At 40.3% G+C, this 19306-nt stretch overlaps 1 protein-coding gene across 1 annotated transcript in view; it reads left to right on the forward strand.

Annotated features, from left to right (window-relative positions):
* The window catches only part of RASA3 (RAS p21 protein activator 3), a 94331-nt gene extending 78582 nt beyond the window's left edge, over window positions 1-15749 (forward strand). The window contains exons 15-23 of the mRNA XM_010134478.1: window positions 52-129; window positions 1029-1106; window positions 1665-1738; window positions 5455-5561; window positions 6509-6591; window positions 10065-10276; window positions 11044-11147; window positions 13092-13275; window positions 13898-15749. Coding sequence (XP_010132780.1) covers window positions 52-129; window positions 1029-1106; window positions 1665-1738; window positions 5455-5561; window positions 6509-6591; window positions 10065-10276; window positions 11044-11147; window positions 13092-13275; window positions 13898-13973 — 996 coding nt within the window. The 3' untranslated portion in view covers window positions 13974-15749. The remainder of the gene's footprint in view (window positions 1-51; window positions 130-1028; window positions 1107-1664; window positions 1739-5454; window positions 5562-6508; window positions 6592-10064; window positions 10277-11043; window positions 11148-13091; window positions 13276-13897) is intronic.
* The last annotated feature ends 3557 nt before the right edge of the window (window positions 15750-19306 follow it).

Consider the following 19306-nt stretch of genomic DNA (forward strand, 5'->3'; position numbering starts at 1 on the left):
CTATTCCATATTTTGACTAGCTAGTCTCCATAATATTGTTTTCTTTCCTAGGATCCCCAGACTTCTCGAACTTTGACACTTATCTCTAAAACCATTCAAACGCTAGGCAGCCTATCAAAATCTAAATCTGTAAGTATGCCGTTTTCACTTAAAAGCTTAGTTTAGGAAAGTGATTTTTTTTGTTTTTAATCTTCCATCACTTGTAATTAAGCCTCCAAAATGCTTGAGTTGCACTAGGCTTATGCAAAACTGGTTATGTTTGCTTTGCTTATAAGCCTCTCATACTCACAAGAGAGCTAAATCTGTCTTAATCTGAACTGGGTTTCTGTAAAGCAAAATTGTGTGACCAACCTAGTAGTCTGTTACAGGGCTTTCCATTTTTTCCTTCTGGAAAAAAGACAATGATTAGGAAAACCCTTTAAGTTCTCTGCTTGCCTCTGGTACATGATAGCAGCTCTACAGGGCTTTATAGATTGATACAGCTTCTTAAAGCCTAACTGAGAAGGATCACCCAGCAAGAGGAAGGGCTATGGTTTTCTTTTTATATCAGTTCAGTTTTCTGCCAGTCAGTGGTGAGATTAGCTCTAGATGTTTGATTGAAATAAAACTTGTGTACCTAAGGCACCAAGCTGCTGTGTCTGGTAATAATTTGGAGTCACTGGAGGTCCAGTTAGGACTCACACAGGCAACTGTAGATGAATCTGTACCTCAGTTCTGAATCCTTTGAGACAATAAAATTCCTTCTCTCATACTTTTTCTCAGCTTCTTTTAGAACCAAGATTAAAAGCCAAAGCAGAAGTTTGAAGCTTTTGAAGAATGCATTATTAACAGTAGTACCTGAACATTTGAAATGCATTCTGCTCCCTTACTGAAATAAAAATTGGGTACTACTGAATATGTGCTGTACAACATGAAAGCAGTGCTTTGCTTATTTTATCTCTGGCTTGCCTCATGGTCTGCTGCTGTTAACAATAATATTTTCTGTATAAACTGTATTATGACATACGTGATTTGGCTTTGTATTTCAGGCAAATTTCAAGGAATCCTACATGGCTACTTTTTATGACTATTTTAATGAGCAGAAATATGCAGATGCAGTGAAAAATGTAAGTAATGCATGTGACTGTTCTGAAAATCCTGCTGTGTTGTTGAAGCTGATGCTCAGAATTCTAGAATATAATATATACTTTTTGTAAAACAGGACGTGTGTGCAGGAAAAAGCAGACTCCTGATAACTGTAGTATTCAAGAAAGTTTTATCAAATTATGTGCATGTCAATAGTAGAATCTCTTTGGATCTACTTCTACTTAATAATTAGGCTGGATTATTAAGCTGGTGCTTGGAGCTTGAAATGTGCATGCTCTACAGGATGCTGCAGGTCTGTGATGAAAATTGTTTAGTCCAAAAGGAAGTGAAAGATAGGTATAATAAAGGAGAAGCACAAGAAGTGTTGGTCATCTGCAGTTTCTCTGCTTAAGAGCATTTGTGCTATTTTTAGTTTACAACCCACTAAACCTTCCATATTCCTCAAGCTTCTGCCATTACCTTCTGTTTAACTACTTTTGCAATATTTTCTTGTAGCTTTGTGCTATACAAATGTTAAAAGTTCTAGTTTGGCTAGTGCAGTCCTGTCATATTTATCTCTGCTTTTTTTCACCTTTTAGTTTCTAGATTTAATTTCATCTTCAGGAAGAAAGGATCACAAGAGCATAGAGCAACCTATATTGCTTAAAGAAGGGTAAGCATGCACGTGCAACAAAACCCTCTACTTGTGTGTTTGCTACCATGCTAAGGAAGCTATCTTTTTTTTCCGGTGCCCCTATTCCATCCATGTGTTCAGAGAGGAATATGGGAAGACTCTTGTGTTGCTATTTCTACTCTCCGTGGCTGCTATAGCTGATTTTAACATCTTTTAATCTGATTTGAACAAGTGGAAGAAAAAGAAGCCTGTAGAATGTAATTAGCACAGCTAAGGCAAAATAAATTTAAACTGGCATTGTGTTAAAATCAAGTTGATTTTAATTTTTTTTTTTAATTCAAGTTAAGAAAAAAAAACTGTAAAATCCTACTGTGGAGGCAGGTACTGAATATCTTAGTGAGGGCAAAGCTTCCGAATGGAATTTGCTTTTGCCGCCCTGTAAGATCCATATGCTAGTGATTATCATGGCCATTTTGAGGAAAATTTGTGATCCACTTGGAACAGTTTGTAGTTGTAGTACCTTTTTTTTTTTTTGGAAGCATGTTCCATATGAGTTTGTAATACTAATTGTTGACAGTTTTTGTGTTGCAAAGCTGAATTGTAGACGAGCTTCTAAGTGTTCTGTGGAAACAGCTGCTTTGAGCTGGGAGGAAGAAAGCAGAAAGTCCCAATTCTTCCTGTCAGACCTTAGTAAGCTGAACTGCTACTTAAGAGTAAGCTTTCATGATAGCTCTATGCCACGCAAAAATTGGATTTTCAGTGAAAACATCACTCCCCTTCCAGTAAGCCTCTGAATTCATTTCACTTCTCTAATGAGTGCCTGTCTGTAGAAGCAAGTTTGTCTATTTTAATTCTGTACATTTATCATTCTTTTGGTTTTGAAAATAAATGTATAGTTTGTAACATTTTCCCTCTAACTCTAAAACGTTATTTTTTTCTGCCTCTGTCTTTCTTTTGCTCCTGTCTGATTTTTTTCTGTCTTTTCTTGCTCGGCCTGTGGCTGCTGTTGTAAGGACTCTTAAACTAACAGTAAAGAAAGTTGATGGTAATAGTTCATGCAGGTAAGATGGTAGGAGCAGTTGGTGCTTTGCTGTAGCTGAGGCTTCCAAGCAAGGCTGACAGCATGTCCTTCCTTCGCAGCAGTAGACTTGTCTGACTTAACTTTGGGGAGGAAGTACTCTGTTTAACAATCCTGAAATGCCTGTGTAAACCTAGCAGAGAACATTTTTTACCTATTTCTGGATGTTGACCAACTCTTTTTTTACTCTTTTTTTTTTCTCCATCCTTAAACCTGTTATAAATAGAGAATAAAGGACTTTTGTCTGTAGGCAGAAGCTCCAAGAAGCACTGAGTTTTGCTTGATACTCAGTGTATATATCCAAATGAATTCACTGGAAGTGATTAAGAACTGGCCATACATTTTCTAAGCACTTCACAAGCAGCATTCATGTAAACTGTTCTCAAGGTTAAGGAGTGGCCTTTAGCTGTTTCTTCCTGACATTTTGCATTACTGCCGTGTTATATCTTGGAGAGCGGGTAGGAGTTTTCACAGCCTTTGATTTTATTCTTCTCCAGATTGATTGGCTGGTTAGTGGGGTTTCTGTTTGCCTTCGCAATGCTTTTGTTTGCGTTTGGTTTTTTTAATCAGTCTTTGCTTCTGTTAAGCATAGCTCAGTGGAAAGCTATAGCATATGTACTTTTGAATGAATGTGCGGTACCGAAGATTAGTTACTGGCACTTGGATTTGCTGGCATTGATCATGCTATCACTGCTTAACAGCCATCTGCCTGGTTCTTTCCAAAAGGAAGAGGATTAAAAGGAGAACTAATGCTGCCATTCTTGCAGATGAAAGCGGCATGCTGATGCTTGCAGGCAAGACTAAGGCAGATCCTAACTCAGGTCTACCATAAATGTGAGAAGAAACAGTTTTTCCAACCAGCCAGCACTGAAATTAGTTTCATCTTAGACTTTTTTTCTCCTTTGTTCTTCTGACTATTTGCTCCTAGTTCTCACATATTCAGAGAATGTTAGAAAGAAAGGAATCGTTTAAGTTGACCTTATAACTTCTGTGGCTTTGAATGATTTTCACCTATCTGTGGGAAATAAAAGCACATTATTTTCTTAGCTATGTCAGCTATGAAGAATTTAATTAGAAGTGTACTCTTAGCTCTGCAACATGGAGGTTGCATTAGTTGCATTTGTTGAAGAGGGAGGCTTTGTAAGAATATGTGGTTTTAAGTCAACTTTCAAGTGTTGCCATGAGAAGAAAGAGAAACTTTCCTTGAAATCTGCCTTAACCTTGAAATGTGAAGACTGCGACCAGTGGGCCTGGTGATGACCTGAATCATCGTTTTATTAAATATTTCTCAAGTAATCCAAGAATAAGGACAGAGACAGTAACTGTCTGACCATTTTAAGAATGAGAGAGGTCTGTGACTATAACTGGTTTTAAAAAAAAATCTGTTGCTGTATACAGTCCTTGTCAGCTTTTGCCCACACAACTTGGAATGGGCAGCAGGCGCCAGCCCAGCTGGTTATAAAACAGTTAAAGTCTGAAGGAACATGGGTTTCTAAACAGTTTGGTGGGATGCAGTGTAACTGTTCCTGATACCAGAAGCAAGAAACAGTATTAGCTGTTCTAAGTATTTTAGTTCTGCTATTGAAAATCTTCAACCAAATCATTCGCTGTTCTCTCTGTGTGCTCTTTGTGCTGTATAGTGCCTTCCTACTTGATAAAAACTACTCTATAGTAAGTAGTTTTTACTCGCTCCGTTATACAATTCTGTATTTGGCACAATAGTTAATGTAATGTGTAGAGTAGCTGTTATCAACTCTCTACTGCCTATGCATACACATCTTTTTTTTCTCACCAGAAGTGGTGTTGAGCAGTATGAAGTCATTAGGCTTTCCAAAGTCACCTTGAAGCTTTTGGATTGATTTAGTGGTTAGGAAGGTGGTGGCTGCATCACAGTTTCTTATAAGCTAGTTCAAATTTGAAATTACTTAAAACTGACAACTCACTAAATGAATGCCCCTCCTCTGCCAAAAAAGGGGGAGATGGAGCCTGTAGCTTTCAGCCATCAGATTGCTTTGTATGTTATTGAAAATGCATTTCTAACTGCAGCATCAGTGTGCAACTGCAAAACATTTGGAGCTGTGGAACATCCTGATCTTGCTTTTAGAGCTTGAGAGTGACTAAAGCATGTAATGGTACAGTCCCAAAGGCCTTACACCTGCCTTTTAATTATTAAACATACTCTAAAACTTTTGAGCTTTCTCACAGCTTTAAAAATAATTTTAAAAGCCTGTAGAGTTGACAGGTCAAGCTTAGCAGAGCAGTACTGACCATGTTCTGCCCTTTTCCTGCTGTAGTAGGAAACCGTTTAGCTGGATTTGTAACTGAGGAAAGGGCACAAACTGCAGTTTAGCTAAGTAGAGCGCTTATGTAGCCTACAAGTCAAGCTACATGTCTTGCTCCGTATCTAAATCTGGAAAAAGGACAGGCTTAACTAACAGACACACTAAACCTATCCAAATGTGACTTCCTTTCCTTGTCAAGACAAGGCCTCAATAATTAGAAAACACTGTGTGACCCCTCTTAAAGCTTCGCTAGTGCCATCATGTATGTGCGTATATATATGTATATATGTATAAATCTATATACATAAATACATATTTTATATGTACTCATTATATTTATATGCATTTATATGTAAAATCAGGTGTATTTTAACAACTGTCGTCCTGTTTACTAGGTTCATGATCAAGAGAGCACAAGGAAGAAAACGATTTGGTATGAAAAACTTCAAGAAGAGGTGGTTTCGCCTGACAAATCATGAGTTTACCTATCAGAAAAGCAAAGGTAACAAAGGTTTGCCAGTTTTTTTGATACATCAAAGCAGAAATTAAATTAATAAGTATTGCGTAAGAACAGAAGACTGAGACCTAGATCTGTAACTATAGAAGGCACAGTGCAGGCAAGCGTGTATGTTCTTACCCTTTTTCTTAGTATGTCAGCACTGACTTTTAGAGAATTTTCTTGGATGGCACAATACCCTATAAATTAGCGGAATAATTTATAGTGTTTGTCTAATATCAATTAACATTGTCCATAGGTTTCACACTTACCTAGTAGGTTGTCCAAGGAAACAAAACTCAGGATACAACTACCTTATGCTGGGATTTGGGGTTGTATTGAACATTCTCAGGTACATCTCAGTTTGTTCTCATAAATTTTGTAGCATTGGCACAACTGGCTGCAGTAGGCAGGGATTTGCCCTCGAACTTTGAACTTGGAAAAATATGCTCACTTAATATTGCCCTATATCAAGGATTTTGCTTTTTGCAAATTGTTCCTGTCCGTTCAGTAATACATAACAAATACCACTTCCTTCCATCATATAAATCCATAGCGAGTAGAAAAGATAAGAAAACATGTTCAGATTATGCCAGTCATCATTTCACACTCAACTTCGAGATCTTACATCACCACCATCAACCTAATTCAGTTTTGCTGACAGGAATGATTTTTTTTTTCATTGTCACCTTCTAGGAAATACACTGTATCCTGCTGCAGTGGTCAGTGTCTAAGAGGTTTGCTAGCATAAGGTAGTGCAGTTGAAAACAGAAATGAACTAAAGATAGTGCTTAAGGATCATGCCAGTAAATACCTGCTGAGTGAAATTTTTTTTTTCTTGTGCAGTCAAAATGATCTTCAAAGAAACTGAATCAGCCCTTAGAATAAGGGCAGAGAGTGAACTTGAGTTCTGAATAAGCTGCTCAGTATCTCTCTCTGTCTGTGTTCTGCAGGTGATCACCCTCTGTGCAGCATTCCAATTGAAAACATTCTGGCAGTAGAAAGACTGGAGGAGGAATCCTTTAAAATGAAAAATGTAAGTAGGTCATGTTCATTAATATACTTGTTAGGCTGGTCTAGATCCACCAGCCTAATCTCCTTTTTCCCTTTTGTAACCTGGATTGGGTTTCTGTTGAAAGATGTACAACCACAGCTGCTTGTTCTGTATATAGCAGCAGAGTTTCCAAAAGTACAGCCCATTCAGATTCTTAACAACCCAGTCAGCAGTCTTTGGATTTTGTGATCTGCAGCACACTCAGTACTAACCGCTGCTGATCAGCTGTCTGGGCTCCATAATGTCAGACACAGGTAAGATGATCAAGTCCCTGCCCTTTCTGTCAGACCTCTCTGTTGGGGAGGAACTGACTCTTATAATTGTGAAGGTTCACATCTTCTTGCTTAGCTATCTCGGGGTTTCTTTACTGGTTAATGGAAGTGCATATATATTTGGGTTAGGTAATGTGCCAAAACAACATCTGTGTTGTGCTAGTATGGGTTAGTGTTTTGATTGCCATGTTAGGGAATAAAATGCAGCTGTATTTTTCGTGCCTGGAACACTACTGCCAGCTTCTGTATGCGAGACGTACCATCCATTGTGTAAAAACAGTGCTGAGACATGATGAGTTTAGGTGATGTTGGGAGCATTTTTCATACTTTTCTGCTTGTAAAGCTGAGTACACTGCTTTAAAAGTTTTGTTTTAAAATAAACAAAAAAAGAAGCTCAATATTTTCCAGTTCTGAACAGGCATCTAGTACAAGCTTCTTTATATACATTAATGATTGTGACTTTTAGCTTTCTCCTGCCTTTTAAGTGTTTCCTGTCATCTACACTGCTTATGGACCATGCAGTGCAGTGCTCAAACCTGCCCTAAATATTCGTTTCCTTAGGTTTCACTTCTTACAGTGAAATACGATGCTTGATGACTCAGTATTTTTCCCTGTTTCAGGTATTATTTTGGCAGCATCTCTCTCTGATAAAAGATGGAGTAAGTTTCAGTTCACTTGCTTCTAGAGCACATCTTTATTGTTCTGTAGCTGGCTCTGGTGTTTATAATGCATGTTAATTGCATAGGCAAAAGCAACCAAGTGCAGAATAATTCTCAAGCTGTCAGAAGGCAGCCATAACATGTGATGAACTGTTGCCAACTGTACCCTGTAAAATAACTTGATTGAACTAAAAGTAGCCACACAGTTGAGATAAAACCTGTACGTGGAGAGGAGCTCAGCTGTAATTCTGATCAACTCTTCAGTGACAGCAGTCTTTAACTTATGCTGAGTCTACTGGGCTAGAATGCATCCAAAATACCCCTTTACTGTGAATATTTATTATAGGAAAAATATCCCTTTACTGTTAACATTAGAAGCTGTGCACTATTTTGGTTGCTGTAATTCAGGATTGCCTAGAAAATGAAGGTCACTACCTCCGTTCTGGAAACTAAAGTTCAGAGTCTTTCCATAAGCAGCAGAAAATACCATTGTCACCTTCTATGCTAATATATTCCCATTTATCTTGCCATACATAAAGAAAATACTGCCGCAGAACAGAATTCTCAAAACACCACAGCAGATGTATTTGCGATGGATATTCCATCACGGGTGCTAAGTGTGATTAAAGATCCACATTTTCTACAAATATTCTCTGTGCATTTAGTGCTTTGAATTGCACCAAGTGTGTCTTCCTTATTCCTGATAAATCTGCCTGTCTGGCAGCCGTAGCCTTCATCTTCCTTAAGCACCATTTTGGGGTGTGGGGGTGGCTTTAAGTACTGTTCAGATTTTCAGTGTTGTTTGAGAAGCAGCTGGTGGTTTGGTAGTGTAAAGGTCTTGCAACCACTTGAAATTCTTGGTTTAGTTCTGGGCTTCGCAGTAACGGTTTCCATATGTTCATCTAAGTTGGTATCCCCTTACACAAAGCCATACTCCTTAAATCTGTCCCTTTGTTGTAATGCAGATGGCTCTGTTTACTCCAGGACATTAAGATTCTTTTCCCTGTAGTTCTGCGTTAACAGAGTGAGCTTGCACGCTTCTGCCTTCCTTGTTCCTGCCTTCCTTTCCTATTCCCCAGATCCAAATTGCCACTTATGTCCTGAAAAGTTTTATTAAAATGGCTCTTAATTTGGTAGTATTTTGGCAGCGCTGGACTGATCACACTAGCAGCCCCTACACTGTCGTTGTGTGTTGTGCCTTTCTAATTACTGCCTGACATTTATAAGAATACTAAATCCAGGGAAATGTCTGTTGGAGCTTTTCCTTTCGTGTTACAAGAGACACTGTAATTTAAAAACCTGTTTGTTCACAAATTAGCCAGTGTATTTACGAGCTACTTTGAGGGATGTGCGCCTAAAAGTGTCACAAGGGAAGAAGAGATTGTGCCTGGTGCAACATTCTCCTGACCAGCTAGGTGGAAAATTCAGTCCAATGTTTCAGGTCTCTGTAACAGACAAAAGTGAATTCCAGTTATGGGGGGGCTTTGGTGTGGGTTTTTCTGGGTTTGTTTTTATGCACCTCTTTGTTTTTCTTTTTAAAGTAGCACATAGAAACCAACTGTTTGGAAAACAATATTCCACATGGTATGGGCAGCGTAATGTCTAACGATTTGAATAATGAAATGAGGAAATAGAGGGGGAATGATAATTTTAAAATACCTGAGAGAGAGAGGGAGGAAAACCTATTAAAATTAAGTATTTGCAGAAGCTGTAGGAAATGAAGGTGGTTGACATTTCCCTTTCCAAACTTTGCAGTTAAGATCACTAACTTGAGCTTAGTTATCTTCGGAGCATAATCAGTATTGCTTGATTAAGCAGTAAGGCTGTGCATCAGAAACTTGTTTCTTCAAGAGGAGGATAATAAATGAGGTTGTGCCATTTTAGGTTGCAAGCTGTTTTGAACAGGCAGTAGAGCTCTAGTTAAAATTTTCAGTGCCCAAGCCTTAGTGCAGAATGTATGTGTAATTATTTCAACTACCCAATGGTGATTAAAGAGAAATTGTATTGCTGTGATTTGCTAATAGCAGCTATAGTTGGGGTGTGGAAGTGCGGAAAATATTAAAATGAAAGAGTCACGTTGAAATAGATGTTTTAAAAGATACAGAAGTATTAAAGCAGAGCTGTTGCTAAGGCTGGATCCAAACTCTTGTTTTTCTCTTTTCTGCCTCCTGCTGACTAGCATTTCCTTTCAGCCCTGTGTTGGGTCCCTCTGTCAGCCTTCCAAAACTTGGAGCTGCAGCATTACTTGAATTGCATCCCTGACAACAAATCTTCCTGGGGCCCAACCAGCAAGCTGATATTAGCTGTTTGTAAATCATCTCTCACGGGAACAGTATCTTACTCCTTGTACCGGGTGAAAGGTCTTGCTGTTCTAAGGGCACATTTGCTGCTTGGTTTTGTGTTGAAATGTATTTATTGGGGCGTTATTTCAGTATGCTGTGTTTTTTCCTTTAATAAATCATCAGTCTTAGGTTCACCAGCTTATTCCAGTGGTTTATTCTGTGGCTTATTTCCTTATTTGCAGATGTTCCAGGTGATCCAGCCTGAAAGAAGAGTCCTGTATATCCAAGCAAATAATTGTGTGGAGGCCAAGGACTGGATTGATATCCTCACCAAAGTTAGCCAATGCAACAAGAAGCGCCTCACAGTCTACCATCCCTCTGCCTATCTTAATGGCCATTGGCTTTGCTGTAAGGCTACTGCAGATAATACTCCTGGCTGTACACCATGCACAGGGTAAGGGTTGGCAATATGCTGTGGTCTAGGTATTGCCAGGGATACGTGCAACTCTGCAGCATGACTTGCAGGTATGCAGTTACGGAGATGCGTCTGCCAGGTGCACAGGCAGTGTTTTCAAAGGCCATCTTCGTTGTTTTTTCTCATACTGTCAGTATCTGTGTATTTTAGTCAAAATGTTGAATTTTTTAGGGGAATTGACTATGAGATAAGATAGTTTGATTCTGATGATCTGTCATTAGGGAAAATGTCAGAAAACCCTTCAATGTCCTGTTTGTAAATTCCTGAAGCAATCAATCATCTGCTTCTAAATTTAGTTCTAAACTGATCTCTTTCTAAGGGAACCACTCATGCTCTCTGTTAAATGAAGAGGTACTGTCTGGTTTGTAGGAAACTATTTTCATCTAAAATGAGCAGCAACAAGTCTGTAGTGGTAATTCATCTCAGAATGTAAGACCTGGATGTTTGGGAGTTCAGTGCTTTGGCTCCTCCATCTGGTTATAGCAGACCAATTCACCAAATGTCTGGATACTGATACAGTCCTCTCTAGTCACAGTGAAAGCATGCTGGATAAATCTAGGCATAACGAAGTTTGAACTTGTCTACCCTTTCTTTGGGGGAAAAAATAGGAAGTTTTGAGTTCTGTTACACTCAATCTGTTGGCTTTCATGAATACTCACTTTTACTTTCATCCTTGTTAAGTGCTTTTTGTGCCATAACACGGTGTTTAGCATATAACTTTTACCTCTCTTCCTGATGCCTTACAGAGGCCTTCCAGCAAATATACAACTGGATATAGATGGAGATAGAGAAACTGAGCGCATCTACTCTCTTTTCAACTTGTATATGCCAAAATTGGAGAAAATGCAAGGTGAGGATGGAAGATCACTGCATCTCCAACACACTTAGCAAGGCAAAAATTTCTGTGAAAAATTGTATGTTCTAGCTAGACTTAGGATTCATATCACGGTATTTCAAAGAACACAGTGGCCATGATTTCACTTGTTTCCCCTTCTGCTATCTTGAGGCAGTTGTGTGAATTATTTTTGGTGCAGTGTGCAGTCTCATAGTCTGCACAAAGTTCTTTGCGTAATAAACGGTTGTTTGAACTGCAGTCTTAACCACAGCATCCTAAAATACTGTAAGCACAGAGCATTGCTTGGATGCTCTGAATTGACGAATCAGAGTGTGCGCTAAACCAGAAGTTTGCTGATCCTGAAAAGAAGCACTAGCAAAGCTGAGGTTTCAGTGGTACATGGTTTTGTGTTACCAGAAGTCATGTGCACGTTCCCTGATTCAGATCCCAAGAACAGGCTGGATACAGATGGTTTCCTCAGGAATTCTCTTTCAGAATTATCGGTGAAAGTTGGCCTGTGTGGATGCCTGTGAAATGTTGAAAAGTGAAGTTTGGGCTAGGAAACCCTCAGGAGCTGAGGGGAGCAGAGGTGTGACATGAAGGATTAAAGAAAGAAGAGACAGCAGAGGAAGTTAGTACTGGTAGACATGCCAAGAAAAGTATCCGGTGTACATGGTACCAGACTTGAAATCCTGATTTAGCACAGGGAGTGGCAGGGAAGCCTTCACTGTGGCACTGATCTTTAAATAGGACTTTATTTTATAATATGAAGTAAGCCAGTGGTGTCAAACACACAGATTGGAAAGCACTTTAATCCATTCCTGGCCGTCGTGCAGTTGCAAACTTAAGATCCTCACCACTTCCGAGCTGCCTGAATCAATGCCCAGCTTTTCCCTGTTCTGAATCCCCACTGCCAGAGCCAGCATCAAGTTTCAAGTGTTGGGGAAAAGGATGCAGGTCTGGTGCAGCAGTGCAGCTTGGGAAGGTAACTCGAAAGCTGAGACCGGGACAGCAGTAAAGCTAGGGAAAATAGAGACCAAGTAAAATATTGTCTCCCCTTCTAATACACTTGGCTACAATCACAAAATCACAGATTCGTAGGGGTTGGAAGGGCCCTCTGGAGATCATCTAGTCCAACCTCTCTGCTAAAGCAGATTTCACAGGATCGTGTGCAGGGAGATTTTGAGTGTCTCCAGAGAATACAATCTCCACAATCTCGCTGTTGCTGAAGTAGATCACATGATGAATATTTTGTAAATGTTCATGTGTAATCAGTGTCCTGATCTCTCAGCCAGGAAGGCTCCCTGGTAGGATAATGAAGTAGCGTGACTTGCCCCTTCTTAAGATATGTCTTCAAGCAGGCAGACGGGCAGTAGTCATAATTCTGCTTATGCTTGTTGTATGAATCTCTCAGGGGTGATGTGGTAAAACATGTTCCGTGGCTACTTCAACCTGTAACTGGCTTGAATTCAGTCTGCTGTCCTGTCCCATACTTGCTGCTCAGCGGCTGCCGAGGCATGGAACCTGTCCTTCTGACAAGTGGATAGTTGACTTTGTGCAGGCCAGCCTTGCTGCACAGTGGCAGTTAGGCCTGCGTCAAGAGTTCCCAAAGTGTGTGCGTGGGGCACTTGATGAGGGGTAATAGTGATGAAAGCATTGCCTGTGCAGCAAAAGACAGCTTCGCACCAAGGAGCAGCTGCCAGGCTTGCTGCCCTTTCCTTATAAGATGAGGAGCACGGAATTGGGCATGGGCCAGCTCCTGCACCTACTAGCAGCCCAGCAGAAGGACAGGGAACTAGTCCTTCTGCTGTTGCTGTTCACGTCAGCCACCGTTCTGCGGTGGTCATGCGGAAGCAAACTAAGGAACTGTATGAACCCCAGACTGAGTATTTTTAGTCTGCATGTCTTGTTCTTTTTCCCTGCCTATCTGATACCTATTCCTGTACTTTTTTTCCCCAGAGGCCTGTGGCAGCAAATCTGTGTATGATGGACCTGAAGAGGAAGAATATTCTACATTCATCATTGATGACCCTAAGGAGACATATAAAACACTAAAGCTGATTATTGAAGGTGTTGGAACTCTAGAGCAGGAGCATGCTCAGTATAAGAGGGATAAATTTAAGAAGACAAAATATGGAAGCCAGTAAGTATAACGTGTTGTCCAAAGAGGGGAGCAGTCCTGGGAAATGGTATTTTCCCTTGCTTATGTTCTGTCCTTCACCATATTCATGTTCAAAAAAGGTCCTGCTAGTACATAGAAAGTAAGGTTGTGACTTAGGATTCATATCACAGTGTTTCGAAGGCCTGTAAGGAGTCTTTAAATGCTTATTTTTTAATTCATTTTCATTCCTAAAAATAAGAGTGGGGTGTTGGGTTTTTTCTTTTTTTTTTAATTTTTTAAATTTTTTTTATTTTGGTCTTATGTTTCTGGAATGAGCTGTAAATACCAGAAGATACATGTACTTACCAGCTTCTTTTAGAGTGTTGTTTTAAAAACGGGAAGAGTGGCTGATAAAACCACATGACTGTATTTTGTGTACATGTAACTAAAGGAGCATTCTGCTCATGGCTGACAAAAAAAGAGGATCAGTTCAGTTGGTCAGTTCTTCCAGTTCAAGTGAGATGCAGTATTATCATTACAATTACAACTCTGAAGAATCAAACATAGGGAACAGGTTTTGTCTGCTCGCCCTCCTTTCTGACATTTTGATGTCCTGACAGAAAATTCTACGTATAGTACTTTTTCCTTTTTTCTTTTCTTGCAGGGAACATCCCATTGGTGACAAGAGCTTCCAAACGTACATCAGGCAGCAGTCAGAGATATCAGCGCATTCCATATGAAGTGCAAAGGAAATCACAGGACAGTGCTGAAGGGTCGATCAGTGAAGCTAAACAGCAAAACAAAAGGGAAGCCACACATGTAGCAAAATGTATGGATAAGTGTCAAGCTTACAAACTCTGAGACTTGCTAAACGTATTCTCTTTTCAAGAAACTGTTACAATAGTTGCTATGCACTTTATTCATCTGGTTATTGACAGATGATAAAACTCTGCCTTCTAGGCAGTTGTTGTCATGTGTATTTTTAAATTTGCTTTGGTTTCTTGGAATCTAGTGATCAGTTCAATGATCAAGGTGTGTGGACTTCATCTTGACAACTCCCATGCAATTCCTTCTGTCTCGGAAACCAAGCATGCTGCTAGTATGCAGCATTTTCTAAAATGGTTGTTTGTTACTGGTTTTTGTTCCTGATTAATGTATATTATGCTGCACCCCTGTGTGCTCTCTTTGGAAAAGCTTAGTAACACTTTACTTTTAATGCCTGCGTTTAGAAAAGAAGCAGAGAAAGAACCCTCTGTTGTATTCTCTTGCATTGTAGCTTGTATTCTGAGCAGGCCTTTTGTTTTTACAGCAGCATAATTTTTGCTAAACGTGCACAGTTTTTAATAGAAATTCAGAGCTGAATGGTACTCTTGATATTTTTGAGATACAAAGTAATTTCTCCAGACGCATTCAGCAGACTTCGGTTTGAAGATGCAATCTCAGCGATATAATAAAACTGACTCACATGAATATGATGAGTAAGAAAGAAATGAATTTATGTCAAACTACATGTCTCTCTTACGCAGTCCAGTGAATGGTAATCTTTGAAAGCCTGCCAACTGGAGGGCAAGGTAAGCTGATTTTGATGACCTTTTATCACCCCAGTGAGAAGGACGAATAGAATATGAGTCTGGCACCTGAGACACATTGACTCCTAGGCACAAAAGCCATCAAGATGGGTTTTCTCTGAAAGGATGTTTAAGCACTGGCGTCCGCGCTATCCTAGGACCACTTGCTTTTCTGGAAACTACATTTTCCCTTTTCCAGAAATGTTTTTAAATACTTTTTTAAAGAGATTTGTTTAAGGATATTTAGTATATTAACACGCATAATGGTAACTTGTTAATATTCTGAGTTTAGTGGAAATGGAATGAGCTGTGTATCTCACTAATACCAACAAAAGGCATTAAGGAGGGGAATAAAGATCTGCTTAATGTAAGATACATATTTATGTATGCTGTTTAGTTGTACACCGTGGCTTTCCTCTGTACAAGGGTCTGATTTACAAACATCTAGCTTCGATGGCATGGAAGCCTGCATGATGGACTTTAAGCTTCCGTGGGCTGTAAGCTAGTGTTGGTTTTAAGCTGAATTGGAACAGAAAGCATTGAACTACCAGTTTAATGTGAAGATACCTGTATCCTTGCTTGAAGTGTTACAGAGTAATTCTTAACTGTGTCCTCATTGCATCTTGACATGATTTAAGATGGCTAAAGTACTTTGAATGCCTCTGTTTGTTAGTGATGGTCTTAGGAATGAAGTTTTCTCTTTGTTTAAGTATATAGTAGACCACGTCCTTAGTAGATGATAAATGATCTTTTATTCATCTTCACTCAGCATACTGGGGAAAGGGAAGTAATGAAGCGTTGCAGAGATGCATTTTGGACTCCAAGCTTTTAGCTGCCATGAACTGCAATTTTTAACATGTATTTGTAACTTAATATTGTTTATGAAATACTAATGACTTGTAATGTGTGTTCTACTTGCCAATTAAAGAAATGTTTTATTTCTGAAAACTGTGTGCGCATTTGGAGTCTGTTTAGATTCACAGTAGCAACCAGCATGGCTGTTGGCACAGCATCTGCTGATCACAGTCATGGTCGAACTCTGAACCTTATGAGTGTAAACCAATCTCTGCTGAGGCTGCTGAGTCCCATTCTCACTCCTCCTCCCATCCCTTTTCTTAGGTCAGCATTGCACCCAGGGGACTCTGCAGTGAACCAGACTGGGCACCTGAGCCAGCTGTAAACTGCTGTGGCACAGAAAGCAGTTACTACTTAGCTAGATCAGCATCTTAACCTGGTTCCTTGTGTTATTACACAGCTGTTATTGCTGCAAGGGACGAGTGAGACCATGTTGAAAGCACAGAAGGAAAGAGCTGAGAGCACAGCACCCCACATGCATCCTGGCTCATGGACTTACTGAACCACCACTTTTCGGAATAGGACCTGTTCTGTTGCAAAACCTTGGCACGTCGAGTTTGTGCAAGTCAGTCTTGTGGAGCTTACCAGTCCTCTCTTGGATACTGATGTGGGTTAAGCTTTGGCTCTGAGATGTTGCATGGCAAGCGACACTTCTGGTTCTGTGGGGAGTGTTTGCAGGAAGGCTAGGCAACAGCCCCTCTTCAGTAGAAAGCTATTGACCAGCTCATTCCGTATGTTAGTCTAGCTCATATTCAAGGTAACTCCAACTGCTGTATCGCTTACCTCTGTCACCAGAACACAGTTTCACATTTCTAAGAAACTTCTGGAGAACAGTTTCTGTAGGCACAATCTGGCTGAATAACAGTAGTGGTTTGACAGGTAGACCACAGCCTGGAAAGATAGCTATACTGATGGTGGAAGACACGTCACTGGTGTCTTGCTGAAGGTGAACTTGACCACAGTTACACAAGTGTGTGGTTTTCCTGAGGAACTGTAAACCTCGTTTTAAAAGCAAATAAGGTTTTAAGTAATGTGAGGTAGTAAACTGACACAGGATTTGTAAGAAATGAACAGAGTTTAATGCAAAATTACTGTAACGCTGTTGCCAGGACACTCTTACTCAATCTCACTCAGTGTATACAGTCATTTTGTTGTCTGCTACCGTATCTGAGCTTAAGTCAATAGGAAATCTTCAAAAGCTTCTTTTCTCACAGCATAACTTAATTAAGAGTGTTGGTGAGGGGGTTGTGTTAAAACTGGGCTTCTGATACTTGCTTAGCTTCTGTCTCCTGTCTGCAGCATATGTTTCTCACATACTCAGAAATACTCAGCAAATCCTGCCCATGAAACAGGGTGGACACTTGGGACAGCATCCCTTATACCTGAAATGAAGAAAATAACATTAGAAAAAAAAGCATATCCATAAGTAAACACATCAGGTCAGTTTTCTTGCCTTCTCTCCTCTATCCCAGCCTGAAAGGCAAAAAGGTTTTTGACACAAAAAAACATTTAGAAGATGTGGTGTTCTCTCCTGACACTCCTGATGCCAAAGATGATGTTCATGCCTGTTACTTCCCTTGCTGAACGAGTGTGCTAGGGCAGGGCTGACCTGGCAACAGGACTCAAGTGGCCCTGGTCTGTGTCTGTTACAGTTTGAAGGAGACAATGTCTCTGGCCACGTCTTTGTGCATTCCAGAAGTAAACACTCCAGACAGGGAGATTTGGCTGTGACCCTGCACACCGAAGGAGTCAAGATTCCTGTTAGTTTCCCAAGACAATGGATGAGAGTTTAGTTGACAGGTGAAGTCATTTGCATGTGTCTGTTTTCTAGGTGGATGCAGTAGAGGTGGAGAGCAGCTGCTACAGTGATGACAGATCGCTGTTAGGGCCTTTGCATGCTGTGTCTGTTGTATCTGAAGCTGCATTGGGATGCAGTCAGTTGGGTTAGCAGGAGAGACAAGCCTTGCACATGCCAGTGATGTTTCAAAGCTATTTTGGCACCAGTGGCACTTGGCTTTTCACCCAGTAAGATTTTAAGGAGGTCTACCTGTAGATGAGATGGTTGAAGAATGTGCTTCTGGTCTGGAAATGCTTCCATGTAAAAATTGCCGAACAGAAAAAAAGAAAAGCACAATGTGCTGTGGGCATAGCATGCAGTTAATGCAAAGAGCCCACCCAGGGTCCACCACACCCTTATAAGGCTTGTGGGAGTCAGCGACTGCTGTCTGAGAAGCCATGAGAAATCAGAAGTTCTGTCTACATGAGAAGCTGTTTTTTGAGGCTAAGGCAGCTGGCTGTGTGATAGAGCTGTCTGAGCGCTTGAACACTGACGTGATTCCCATCTCCATCCCTTCTCTGCAATACTCCATGCAGTTTCAAGGAAGTCATTTCAGCTTGTAATCCTGTAAACATTCTTATAAAGGGCTGTGGGAGAAGCTGGCCTGGATAGCAGGAGAATGTGTGAAGCCTGCTAGTCCTCTTCATTAGCTCCGGGAAATGGAAGCTGCAGGCTGACTCGGCAGGGTAGTCCTGGGGGCTGGGATTGCTGCTGGGTGGAGCCTGGAGATAAAGAACAGCATCTTCCCATGAGTTGCTTTCTGAATTCCTTGCAGCCTGAGAGAAAGGCTAGCAGGCTGGCTGGAGAAGACATTTCTTTCTGGCTCTGAGCTACTGTCATTAAACAGTAAATAAATTATTCCGGAGCTTAAGTGAGTACCATGGAGAAGACAAGGTTTTATGACAGAAGTGCTGTATTCCTGTATGTGTAAGATTCTGGATCTGGGCTGTGTAAGAAAAGACTGGAAGGAGCCAGCAGGGAGCCAGTAATTGTTCTGGGTTCCTAAAATAACCTAAAATAAAATAGGAACCCAGGAGATTCATCCTTAGGATCTTCTGAAGTTTCCTGAGGATAGACACCAACCCTCCTAACTTCTCAACAAATCACACATGCCTTTCTGTTTCAATTCCCATTTTCCATTTGCTGCTCAATTTGAGTCACTGACTTAACTGAAAGGTTCAAGTCGTTGGGTTTACTATGTTTGGGCAGAGCTATTACTTTTAACCACAAAGTTGCCTGGTGTCAGCAGGTTTGCCTGTGAAGTTAATGTCGGTATGATGATTAAACAAAAGCCTTACCAGCAGCCTGGGCTAAATGTAAAGAATGTCTAAGTGATGAAAAGGGAAATCTGCTTTCTACTAGTTTGAAAAAGTTGCTATGCTGCATCTTACCAAAAACATATCCCAGATGTACACAGTTCCGGTTACTGTCAAGGCAAGTACTCACCACAAGTGTGGGGCCTGTGTGGTATCTAATTTTAGTACATCACTCAACATCTTCAACCTCTGTCACAGTTGCACTATCTGCCCTAAAGCTGTCAAAAGGAAGTAAGGTTTTGATTATTCATTTGAGGCCATGGCATATGTACTGCCTGGATGTGGACTCTTACATAAAAACAAGTAAGTCTTGGTAAAGGTGGCAGTGGTGCACAGGGTTGCTGTCAGACACCAGAAATGTGAATAAATAAATTTATTTGATTAAGAAAGGCCTTTGGATAAGTGTAGCCATGTATTTCTCTAGGGGTGAAATCTAAAACCGTAGTCATCATGTTTCTGTAGAGCGATCTGCTGATGGGAATAAAGGAAGTGAATTC

This window comes from Buceros rhinoceros, unplaced genomic scaffold, assembly GCF_000710305.1.
Source record: "Buceros rhinoceros silvestris isolate BGI_N320 unplaced genomic scaffold, ASM71030v1 scaffold3984, whole genome shotgun sequence".
Classification (NCBI taxonomy): domain Eukaryota; kingdom Metazoa; phylum Chordata; class Aves; order Bucerotiformes; family Bucerotidae; genus Buceros; species Buceros rhinoceros.